Source organism: Tachysurus fulvidraco, chromosome 17 (assembly GCF_022655615.1).
Source record: "Tachysurus fulvidraco isolate hzauxx_2018 chromosome 17, HZAU_PFXX_2.0, whole genome shotgun sequence".
NCBI classification, from domain to species: Eukaryota; Metazoa; Chordata; class Actinopteri; order Siluriformes; family Bagridae; genus Tachysurus; species Tachysurus fulvidraco.
This window is the reverse complement of record NC_062534.1, coordinates 18,772,628-18,785,481: the sequence shown is the minus strand read 5'-3', so window position 1 is coordinate 18,785,481 and position 12,854 is coordinate 18,772,628. Positions and strand designations below refer to the sequence as shown.

The following is a 12,854-nucleotide window of genomic DNA, read 5'->3' as shown; positions in this document are numbered from 1 at the left end:
AGGCTGAAGTCGAGGTAGGAGCAAATGCCAAAAAAATGACTACATCAGCTCCCATTACTCCGGTCTGAAAAAACAAGTAATTGGCAGACAATTAGAGGGAAACGTCGCCTGCTGTTTAAAGAACAGATCGCACTCAGTCCAGGTCACAACCTTCACAGTAAAACTTCAGAACTACACCAACCGTATCAGCAGCGGTTTGGCGAAGAGGAATATTTTTGCAACAAAAGCTCAAGGAGTCGAGAAGTAGAAAGATATTAATTGTCTTGTAGAGAGAGAGTGTGTGTGTGTGTGTGTGTGTGTGTGTGTGTGTGTGTGTGTGTGTGTGTAAAAAAAAAAAGTGTAAAAAAAGGGAGCGAGAGACAGAAAGAGCCAAGTCAGTAACTGAGCGGGAAGCTCTCGGGTAACTGATCTGAGGTTCTGCTCAAAATCAGTGTCATTCTCCAGAAACAACACACAGACCACAGGTGCCACTGCCATTATGTGGTCTATGATGTAATTATTCTGATCTGCTTTTACTCACCCTATACACACACACACACACACACGGCCCCAGGACATCAGTTGGACTGACTCATAAGGGCTCCCCTTAATCTTCAATGTTATGTGATTTCATTCCTGGTCCTGTATAATCAGCATTCAGGAGAGTGACCTGTGCACAGACTTGTGTCCTGTGAACATTTTATTCCCTGATGAGAATTTGCCGATTTTGTAAAAGTGGAAAGGGAAAAAAACACGGCCGGCGTTCTGTTCAGAAAATAATCAGAGCTGGAGCGGTGTGGTGCAGACAGCCCGAAGCGTTTCATTCCTCTTCCTGGTTTGGATTTAGTACAAGTTGAATTAGTCACATATTTAAGTCTTGTCATGCAGCTTGTCCTGTTACTCTGAAGCCTTGACTGTTACAAAGGGGCTGACACTAGAGACTCCTTCCAAACATCCTTAATAAACATCTGCTTTAAGAAATCCTAACCACTTCAACTGTGCAAATTTTTCTCTTCGTTAAATAACATTGGAGGATCATCTGCCATACACTAGGTCTCGTGTGGGTTACTATAGAAATGCTATAGAGTAACATACAGTACCACTTTTAAACAAATGCATCACAACCCATGCTATTAGAAGAAAATAATCCTTTATTGTCAAAATCGTTGTCCTTTGCATGTTGTCTCTCGGTGTGAAAATAATTATATGGCTTTATTTTGTTGCCAGATTGTTGCAGGTTGATTATTGATATAGTTTCTCTCGTTCAAATCAGAGTATTGTGGGATTTTCAATGTTGTCTACGATGAACCTTCCGCTACAGCCGACAACATTAATTCTGCCTGGTACTTGTCTTCAGCATTAACCTTTGTTTCTGAACCAGTATCTAATAGGAAGGAGAGTTCCACTAGTCTGATGCCAAAAGTTGTTTTTTTTTTTTTTCCTGTACAAAAGGAGAAAACAAAGCAGAAGTGTAGTCTAGATCAAATGCAGACGTATGCAGTATGATCACCTCTTTCCCAGGCTGTTTGTGTAGTGACGGATCACAGCTATTCATATTCCTTCAGCTTCAGAGCTTAACTGTTAACCAGTATGAATGGAGAGAAGTAGCACTGAGATTTCTCCTTGTGAAGAACAGCCTGTGTAGTGTGTTGTCACTGCATGTCCCTCACCACCTGTGTGCACTGTATGTCTAATCTCAGTCTTCCTGGTTTTTGACCCTGTAAGAGGCTCGAGATCAACCCCTCATCTCCATTTCACCAGCACCTCATCCCCGGAAACGAAAGGCACATGTTCTGCTAGTGATCCCGAGCGCTTTTAAAGTCCGGGGATGTCTGAATGTCTACGGCTTCTGTTCGACCTCTGGCTGAACCTGAAATCCCAGCCAGATCTCCTGCTGGGCCCAAACATTTATTAAAGCATTTATAAAATGTTGGCTGTTGTCATGCTATAATAATCTGTGTTTAATTCTTTTTAGTCTGATGGAAAGCCTTACCTGAATAACAGAGAGATTTGATATGGCTGTTATCTTAATGCCGTGACAAACCGTGAAACTCACTGGAGTGGCTGCACATTTGTTTATAGCAGCGCTCATCAATAAGATTTGACCCGGGGCCAAATTCTTACAGAGCAGATATTGTTTGACCCAACTTACCAAACTTAAATACTCAACACATACACGCTTTTTCATGCCCCTACATTTTTGCTCCACTTCTCCAATCACCCACTGTTACGTCACACTGATGAACAGTGTAAGTTACAGTGATGATGATGATTCACATTGCTTTATAGTTTACATCTCAAAAGCTCTATTGGACCTACTTTTCATGCTTTTCCGACAGTCAAACAATTGACTCCAATTAAACTACTGTACATGTATTGAACCACGTTTGATATTGAATAAATTTGGAGGAAAAGCAGAGCCAAGCGCTGCAGTGTAACTGTTCATCTCAGTTTTTATAAAGTTACCCATATGCATGTTTCCCCATATGCATGTTTTTGTGCTCCTACTGTAACGATGCATGCACACACACAGGTTTGTGGTACTGTGTACTTATCCATTTAAGCAGGTCGTCTTGTTATTCACTACAGTTTTGAATAAAGATTCAACATCATTTTAATACTGCTGGCGAAACGTGACGAAGGACACGCAAATGTGGCCAGACAAAACTCACTCACTGCCATTTGATGTTCCCAGCCTTATACACTCTGAAGAAATGCTCTCCAAATCTGATGCTAAAATTTTTACAAATAACTTGCAAGCAACATTCATTGAAACGCAAATGACTCTGCGATGCTTTGTGTTGAACAGCGAACGGACGAACAATTGTCAGGCGACCGGTCGGGGTTGACGTTGAGTTCTGTCTGTGTGCAGGGTGTCACCTCTGCAGAAGTCAGAGGTGGTAGAGATGGTGAAGAAACAGGTGAAGGTCATCACTCTGGCCATCGGCGACGGTGCCAACGATGTAGGTATGATCCAGAGCGCTCACGTCGGCGTCGGCATCTCGGGCAACGAGGGTCTACAAGCTGCCAACTCTTCTGATTATTCTATTGCACAGGTGAGAGAGACTTATCAAGGTCATTACCACGAACAGACTTTAAACATTCTGGTTAGAGAGGGAACTTGATATGAAGTCCCAGCTGCAAATATCAGTCTTTAGGCATCTCAGAAAGGAGCTCTAAAGTTACCTGTGCGATGATAGTATAAATAATGAGGTCATTATCATAATAAAGTAATTTACTGCTGTCTGCTTACATCACTCACTATGATCTGGACTCGTGCTGAGAACAGAGTCGCATAAACACAAACATATATATATATATATATATATATATATATATCATCTATACCACCCTCCTATTGGTGGGTTTTAGCTGAGCATTGAAGGATCACAGTGTTAAATTGTCATGTGATGGTATAGTACAGGCATTAAACACTAACACCAATCATGTTGTTAGTAAATTCTACTGCGAACACCAAGCTGAGACCAGGGTCCTGGTTTGGGTCAAAGGTTAAAATGTGCAGTCAGAGGTGAACAGGTGGGCAGAATCTAGGAGGATATTAGAGGTCAGACAGGTCAGTTTACACAGCGCCAGTAATAATGTTATCCAAATCTCCACTGTCTGTGAAACGGATCACTTTGCTCTTATGTAAACCTAATTAATCACCCCGTGTTCTAGCCCATGGTACCAGTCTGATATTGCGCTTGTAACAGAAGTACAGCATCTCATGTGTCAGGGGTAGCTATCTGTCAAGACTATTATTTATGTCATATTTTATGCACTTACTCTAGTAATGCGTGTCATAACATAACACCACTTGGCCTTCTAAAGGTTCTGTTTACAAAGCCTACGCATCATATTACTCATTCAGGGTCCTGACTTTGCTACCCCGAACAGCGGTTTAATGGATTTATATGACGTTCGAGAATGACGCTGGATTACAGATCTTTCCTGAACTGGTCCACGTAAACCGCTAACTGATCGGTGGCCGAACGTAACCTTCAGACTACCTTTACACGGTTTGTAGGATTCCTGAGCATTAGTTCATTCTGGGTTTTATTGTTCTAACCCCAGTTTCTTGGTTTGTAACCTAATTTTGCTCAGGAGACTCGGTTTTAAAAGCTTGTAGAAAGATTTTGGTTTCAGGAGCTAGTAGCGTGTCGGTATCAGGTACCAGAGGTTATATATAAAACGAAGGAACGGTCAACTTTCCTCTTCGTATTTTGAATCTGAGGGCAGAGCTGTGTATTACAGGATCACATGAACTTTATCTAAACATATGCAGACTGTATATTTTTGTGTTCAAGTAGATATTTTGTGTTCAAAATATTTGTGAAATTTGACAGCAGCGATGGAGTTATATCCTCTAAACTATCCGAAACGTACATCTGAACACAAGGAAGCTAGTTCTGAAACGTGCTCGTAAAGTGATGGAAAGTCCTAATTCAGCCCTCGTCTCGAGCTTTACAGAGATCAGCAGAATTTAAGCTCAAGGCTATGCAGTCATACTACACTGCTCTGTGTCTGTCAACATCCCTTTTCACAGAGTTGCAGAAGTTGGCCAGTTCGTGCACCCCGAACCGTTTTCCCTTTTCCCCTCGAGCCTCTATTCAACTGGCCCTCTTTTGTGTAATGCAACCAATCTGCTTTGAATTGATTTTTAAATTGTATTGGAATAAAGACAGAGAGATGGAGCGCCTTCCCTAATTTCCCATCCAGTTATCCTCTGACTTACAGAGCAGATCACAGGTCACAGGCACTCATTAATTGTGCCTGGAGAGGAGGATGCACCGGCTCCATCAGCTATCAGAAGAATGTAAGACAATGTACAGAGTAAAGCTGTAAGGCAGTTTGCCCCAAACACGGTACATCATCAGCTCGACTATCATTGTCCAGTTTCACCCCCAAGAGATCCGGGAAGCCTTTTTTTCTTTTGCACAGCTTTTCAGCACCTCATCCTAAGTGTAGCCTAAGCGAATCTCACAGGGAATGAAAAGCTCTGGAATGTCTATGGAAGGCCGTGTGCCGTCCTCCCGTGTAGTTCTTGGCTTCCTGCAAGCAAACACAGATAAGATTATTTCCTAAATTCAAACTCTATAACTTAAAACGACTCCCCTGTCTCCCCTGTTAGCAGGAATAATTATGTGCGATAGATCATTACAGACCTATACAAAGTGTACTGTCGTATGATTCCACTCCTCTCTTTTAATGTGTCTCTCTCTTATCTCACAGTTTAAGTATTTGAAGAACCTCTTGCTGGTCCATGGTGCCTGGAACTACAACCGAGTTGCTAAGTGCATCCTGTACTGCTTCTACAAAAACATTGTGCTGTATATCATCGAGGTAAGACACTGACTCCGTCCACGAATACAGCCGTAAATCTACATACCTATTTTGTCTCTAACGGCAAAATATTGTCTAATAGTGTATTAGATGTATGAATAAAGTTGAACGGAATTGAAATGATATCATTTATCGAGGGATAAAAGGTCCTAAAGAGAATTTATCAGTATCGCATGCCTGATGGTTTGCGCAAGCAGCAGCGGATTGGCTGGAATGTGGCTCCTGGGTGTCAAGCCCACGGGTTATCCATCTTTGATGGCGTTTGACACTCTGCAGAGCCAGTGGTGATGGTGGCTTCAGAAGCTCAACCAAGAGCGACTTGACAAGTGAAAGAGATGCTATCAGCTTCAGGTTTATCAGCCAGAGTGTTGGGGCAGTCTGATCTGTACATGCCGGCTTTCACTAGCGTCAAGCCTCAAGTGGAGGCGCATGGAAGATGTGAAAAGAGTTTAAGCCGGTGTTGCTGGATCAAGCTTAGATGAACCCTTAAGTTCTTTTCAAACGCCTTCCTTGATCTTCTCATCCACGTACATGAGAACAGCAGACAGTTCAAAACTTTCCCTCTAATCTATCCACATACTGATGATGCTTCCATGTAGACAATATAAAATCCGTACAGAACAGCAGCACAGATGTGTGTATCAGTGTGTATTAACTGACATATGCTTTGCAGTGCAGTTTGGAACAGCTTCAAACTCCAAAAAAAAAAAAAAAAGGCGTTGCAGTTTTCCAGACGTCAAAACACAGAGGGGTGTCTCACTGCCACCCAAATTCACTCCACAGTAATCAAATCTGTGAGTTTAGTAAGCCATGCCATGGTTCATCACATCTGACAATCACCCATTAAATCTCGTTAGCACAGCAAGGCTGCAAAGAGTTGTAATCCAAGGCTAGCTGGTTAATGCTATGTCTGTGCGGGGTCCAGGACGGGTCCTTTGTCTCAGACAAAAGATGACACCAAACTGTCTTCTCTTCTCTGCCACTTGACCTGTGAACTTTCTTCCTCGCTTTCAAACGTAATACAGCTGCCTTGGATCCCGAAAGCATGAGCTCAGAAACGAATCCTTTTGAGCCGACTGGCGATTACATTTCTGAGGAAAGATTGACTGAGGGTCTGCTTGTCTTTTCTCAGATCTCAGCACTTGCCTCGTCTCCTTTTCATGTGAATTAGATCACGGAGTTGCAATTATCCCACTCATTTAAGACAGTCTTGTGCTTTGTATGTGGATTTTCTCCTCTACTCTTATCGTAGACAGTGTTTAAACACTGTAATATACAGCAGCACAGTTGAATCCTCATGTCTGTATAACATCACTGTTGGTGAGGGGTTTTTTTTCTCTGTCATGTTCTCTTCCTTACATATTCTAGCTTGTAGGACACAGCTCAAGACTTTGTATTAGCCGGAGGTCTTTGAACATAGAGTGGTCATGTTACAAACTTTCTCATCAATCTAAAGTTTCGTTGTCTGTCTTTCGCCTCGGAACCAAACCGAAACCCCCCAAACACACACACAAAACCATGCTGAGCAACTGCAACAACTACATAAATTTTCCACCTCAAAGAAACTGCCTATTTCTGGCTTCTTTTCAAGCTCCGAGCCTTCTTTAAGACCGTCGCAGAGCCTGAAAGGGAGCAGCTTTTGCTAGGCCCTGCTCCTGTTCTCAGCGCACCTTTTGTTTAGGCTGGAAAATGAATCCCCCGGCCTGCTGCAGGGGGTTTGTGATTATAATAGAGGCTGCCTGCTCCGGTTCTCTGCCTCCCGCTGTATCAAACACATCGGCTTTGTAAGGGCCTGACATCCAAGACACTTCCTTCCCAGGAGGCAACCAAAGAGATACATTTGTCGCACTAATAGGTTTACCTTCGACTGCATGTATTTTTTTTTTAATCTTATTTCCCAGGCTGTAACCTGGAAGAACAAGAATGAGGATGTTAATGTAAATTTGAACCTTGTTGGTGCAACATTGTGTGTGTGCACGTGTGTGCGCTCGTGTGTCTCTTTAAGCAAACCAACATAGGGTTTTGAGCATTACAAAGACTTTCATACACCGAGGAATCTGTCGATCATGATTTAGATTTTTAAATGAGATGAAAATCCATGCAAGTGCATAACTGCAGTGTAACTGTAGGCTGAGTCTTATCGACTCATCTAAGAGAATTGTCGATCTCCCTGACGGTTCTCGCTTGTTTCCACTTGCACCGTGCCTCTTATTGTTAATAAAATAATAACAGGTATGCACTGGCTCATGATTAAACCCTCAGTACCTTTATTTATCAGAGTCTCAGCAGAAGTTTTAACGCTAACTTAATTACTTACATAAAGTGACACATTTCCAAATCTAGCAGATGTTTCTGCATTAAAAAAAATGAATGCCTGGGTCTGGTCTGATCATCTGTATGTGATCGGGAATTATGACCTCATAACACGAGTTAAACTTTTGTCGCTCCTTAGCTCTGCATTCATAGTGATGTAGTCTTTGCATTCTGATGAAATATTTTGTCATTTATATAAAACTTTATATTGTGTCTGAATTGTTTGTGGGGGAATCAGCTTGTGCCAGAATTATTCGTAGTCCACGTAGGACGCTTGAAAAGAGCCGTGAAGTTTTTTTTTGTTTTAACGCACCAGTGATTTGGAGCACATTTGCCTTCAAATAAAAAGAAGAAAATAAACAAGTGTTTTTTTTTTTTTTTTTTTTTTTTTACTTTAGTGTTTAAATGCATTCCATTCCAAAATTCTTTATTACATGATGTATTTAATTATAATTATTTAATCATTTTATATAAAATATATATTTGCAAATGTTTCTGTATCTTTTGACGTTAGTAACTATATAAAGACCTACCAAGTTAGATCTTGGTGTTGTATCTAAAAAAGACAAAAATTACAACCCATGTGTAATCACACACCGTTGTTCTCTGGATCTGTTGTGCTGTAATTGTCGAGCAGGGCCGGCGACGGGTCATCAGCAGACATCAGTCAGGATGATGGACATGTGGCATTTATGAGGCAATTACACAAGGCCGGTCGGGGCCGAACGGCGCACAGAAAGAGCTCAGCACTGGGGGGAGGCCTTGGCCACAGCAGCCTGCCTGGTGCCCTCATTATCCAACTCCTCACCCTTTACTGCTCTGCCTCTCTGTGTCTCTGCCCCACTACACGCTGCCAAAGCATTCACCACCCCCTTTTCTTCAGGCGCCTTGTGTTGGGGTGCTTTTTACTCACAGGCCCTTTATGTTTGGGAGAAAGGCAGAGGACCCTGTCTGCATTTTAAGGACATGGTAAAGGAGCACAGGGGCCTGATGGGGTGGAGAGGACAAATTCCTCTCTCCTACTTTTCTCTCTCTCTCTCTCTAACTAATTCCCCTTTCTGACTTCTCTCAGTTCAGCCTCATACACTTTGAAGAAGCTTCTCACACAGCAGACTTTAGAGGTGCTGGGGCTTAATTTTTTCTCTCTCTCTCTCTTACTCCATTTTTTTTGTTAGATTTTCTTAGAGACACTCTGACCGGTTCTCATTTGAAACACACAACCACAGACAAGAGGCACTTGCTTTTTCACAATGTGCAGTGGGGGAGAGAGCAGCCACACCCCAGCGCTGAGCCGTGCTGAATGAGAGCGGGAGGAAAAAAGGAACGGAGAGGAAAATCTGCAGCCTTAATGAGCAAATGAATGTGTGCCTCTCTTCAGAGAGTCCCAGCGAGAGGGAGAGAGCAGCAGGCCAAAACACTCAGTGAGAAAAAACACATTTAACTGCCGCCCATGAATAGAGATGGATTTATTTAGCACAACACTGCAGCGAGGGCTTAGTTAGCCTGGAGATGGCAAATTCAGGTCTCAGGCCCTCTCACAGCACTAGATCAGGACTTTTAACTGCAACGTGCATTAGTGTGTGGAAAGTGTTCACTATACCCGTGCACTGACCTGGCTTCTATACGGGTAGAAAGCAGGATTTGGCTTTTTGTGGGTGTGAAAGAATGAGGGAACGGTTATGAGGGGCTGCAGCCTTCTTTTAAAAACAATATCACGGTAGAATGCACCTGATGGAGAGCAGAGTGGGAGTTGGAATGGGATGGGCGGAGTCCGGGGGTCCGCTCCCTCTCTCGCCCTGAGGGTATGAAGAGGAGGGGCAAGAGACATCTGTTTTGGGAACATTTTCACACATTGGCCAGTGTGTGTGTGTGTGTGTGTGTTAAAGGGGCTGCTGATGCATTCAGGGGCCTCAGTTGGGGGCTCTGTCAAAATCGCGAATTTGTAGCAATTCATGCTTTCATAATGGTGTTAAATGAAGCAGGGAAATGTCCGCCTGGTTCAGGGCCTACGCACCGATCCGGGTGTTTGCTCTACAGCCCCACACACACACGCGCACACACACACACACAACCTTTTGGCAGGGAGTCTGTGTTTATTCAGATATGGGAGAGGAGAAGCGATGCTTGATTTTATGCACAAATAAAACTGCCAAGCTGAGCGTTATTCACCTTGATTGTGACGCTCTTCAGATTAAAATGATAAAGAGCTCTGTATGATTTAAACTTTCAATTCTACAGCGCTCCATCTTTATCAGTACTGCACAATTTCATCCTCAACTGATCATGTAATTGTTTTTCTCTTACTCAAACCCTGCAGTATTCTTCCTCACTGTCTTTGGTCCCTAAAGGTGTTGGACAGGAAGAGCAGAGCCATGGCCTGCACTCAGTAACGGACATATGAGGTGGTAATCATGGCCTCTGTGGCATATGGTTTAGATACACCTTATCTTTCCTTCTTCTGGAACTCGCCTCATCCTAGACATCCTCTGATCCCTCCATTTCTCCCTTAAGCCCCATAACTCTCCAGACTGAGAGTAGATGTTCCACTGATATTAGACAAGTATTTGTGGTTTCTCTTGTACCAAAAAAAAAAAAAAAAAATCATGAATTTCTCCAGGCTTGGCTGCTTTGGGCCTCTCAAAGTAGCTCAAGCAGGGAAACTCCAGTGATTATTATCCTCCTCTGATCCTTTCCCTCCAGGCCATGGGAACAGTTACAGTGAAAAAGAATCCTGTTTTCTAATTCCCAAACCCTGTTCATGGGCAACTCACCCTTGGCATGGACCTGTCTTTCTGACTGACTGATTAATGATGTGTTAAACCGACGCCATATCCAAACACAAGACACCGAACCTTTTCAGTTTTATTCATTTCAGTAGCAATGTCACGTCTTAAATCATCCTCATCATTTTGTAAGTCATCACTTCTTGCACCAAAGTGAAACCAAAGGTTGCAGAGAGCGAACGGTTTTGTGCAAAGTCCCAGTCTGGGCTTGCAGTCTGTGCCGCGGCTTTGATGGTAATCTCTGTCTAAGCCACTGTCCTCCACTATCAGTGATGAAGAGTGTTGTGGTGCTGCTGGGAGCAGGGGTCATCTCACCACACATTTCTCTCTCACTCGCCATGTCCACCCAAATCCCCCAGCGACAATACAAATGGTTTGATCAAAGCGGAGTGTGAGATCTTCTGGGATTTAAACAGGTTCTCATTTCCGCAGTAAGAAAACTGCTTTGTTTGGATCAGGCTGAATTGTCTGAAATTTCATAGTGCTATTATGCTAAAGGTCTACGTGTGAAAGAGTGAGGCTTATTTCAGTTTTATGTGCAGTTGAAATAATCCAATATACTTTTATTGAGTGAGGAATAGAAATGGACGCATAGAACCAAACTGGAATATAGCTCATGACTTTACAAACATGCAGGAAGAATGAACACATTTGGAATAAAAATCAGAGCAAAATATAGAGATTTAATAAAATAAATGAAATAATAATAAATAATGAAATAGATTTTTGGGCTTTTATATTTTCTATCTATATGTAAAAATTCTTAGTTTTTCCGCTGAGTATTCAAACCATGCCTACACATTTCTCTTCCCATATTTTCATCCCACTTAACGTGTATATTTTAATGATGTTCTTGAGGGGGAAAAATGGAAGAATGTACACAGTTGTAAAGAAAACCCCACAATTCAGGACATGAGTTAGTATTAGTTCATGTTTAGAAAAATAAGCTTTGTCTTTGGGATATAAAATAGCATCCTGTTATTATATGAACACTTTATCTGGCCATTGAGGAGAAAAAACATGATGGAGGGTCTGAATTGTACAGATTTTTTTTTATTTTTTTTTAAGACTCTAATGTAAATTTCATCATGTGCGTGATATTTTACAAAAAGCTCCAGTCTAATTCTAATGCACACATTTGTCTCTTCTGCTTTACAGATCTGGTTTGCTTTTGTGAACGGATTCTCTGGGCAGATTCTTTTCGAGCGTTGGTGCATCGGCCTGTATAATGTGGTAAGTGTGTGTGTGTGTGTGTGCGTGCGTGTGTGTGTGTGTAAAATTTACCGTGAGAGAGAACGTGTTAAAGCGGCTCCCCTGTCGTGCCGGGGCAAGAAACTCATTAGCCGCAGCAGCCCCAGCAGCTCCTTTACTGCAGCCCTGTGTCATCAACATCCTGAAAATCCCCCTGTTATTTATGAGCCCTTGTCAAGTCCATATTCCCCCTGTGCCCAGAACTATGTCCTGAATGTGCTGCAGCCTCAGCCGCTCGTGCCCCTGAAAGAGCTGCCTTGAAGTGGTCAGCAGTGCATTATAAAGGAGCAGGCTGAATTCAAACACACACATTTTATACCATATTCACACTCACACACACTCAGACATTTTGTCCATTACAAGGAACATGTGAGATTAATTAATGAACCATGGTTTAGACTATGAAATTCCTGCAGTGTGATATATAGGTGTTTGTTATAATGACTGTTTCCAGGGGATTGAAATCGAACAAAAGCGGCTCATTCGGTGTCGACAGACATGAGTTTGAAGAGGTTTTTATTTTCTAATTGTAAAAGCGAGGGAAAAGAAGTATGAATCTCAAGTTTAATTTTTTTTAAAGAAGGCACCTCCCATCAGCTCTACGTTATGGTTCACTTGTGTGCTAAGGCAGTAACAACTAAGCACAGCACATTCCCTCTTTATCTGAAAGACCAGAAATTCCACTGCTTCAGAGGGGGTCTGTTAGACGCAGCGGTCCGAATCCTCCTCTGAATGAAAGTCGCCGTCTCTTTGAGAGCAGAGCCCAGTGGAGCGAGTCGTTAAAGCCGGAGAGCCGAAGCTGCTCCAGCGGAGGAGTCCGAGCCGATCCCACGCCCTTCGCCATCTCTCTTTCAGAAGCGACACAACTCACAGATGCGAAAGAAAGGAATAATAAAACCATCTAGAAGATCTGCTAACAAGCTATGGGTCTTGCACCAGATGTTAACATTAGATAACTTATATGCATATGCAAGCATTAGTATATCTAACTAAAGTCAAAGCCAGAACATTTCCTGCTCACTGGAGTGCAGCGGGAGAGCAGAGAGAAGCAAACGGGCTGCAGGGTTTATTTAGAGTCTGCTTCTCTCCTGACAATTCACTTTTTATGTGTGTCTACTGCTGTGAGTTTTAGATTAGTATTTACTCCACGCATGAAATTTATCAGCCTTTTTTTTTTTTTTTTTT

At 42.5% G+C, this 12,854-nt stretch overlaps 1 protein-coding gene across 8 annotated transcripts in view; it reads left to right on the top strand.

Annotated features, from left to right (window-relative positions):
• The window catches only part of atp8a1 (ATPase phospholipid transporting 8A1), a 116,633-nt gene that overhangs the window by 81,178 nt on the left and 22,601 nt on the right, over positions 1 to 12,854 (top strand). For all 8 annotated transcript variants that reach the window (XM_027135301.2, XM_027135303.2, XM_027135305.2 and 5 more), the window contains 3 exons: positions 2,852 to 3,035; positions 5,212 to 5,322; positions 11,577 to 11,651. In XM_027135301.2, coding sequence (XP_026991102.2) covers positions 2,852 to 3,035; positions 5,212 to 5,322; positions 11,577 to 11,651 — 370 coding nt within the window. The remainder of the gene's footprint in view (positions 1 to 2,851; positions 3,036 to 5,211; positions 5,323 to 11,576; positions 11,652 to 12,854) is intronic.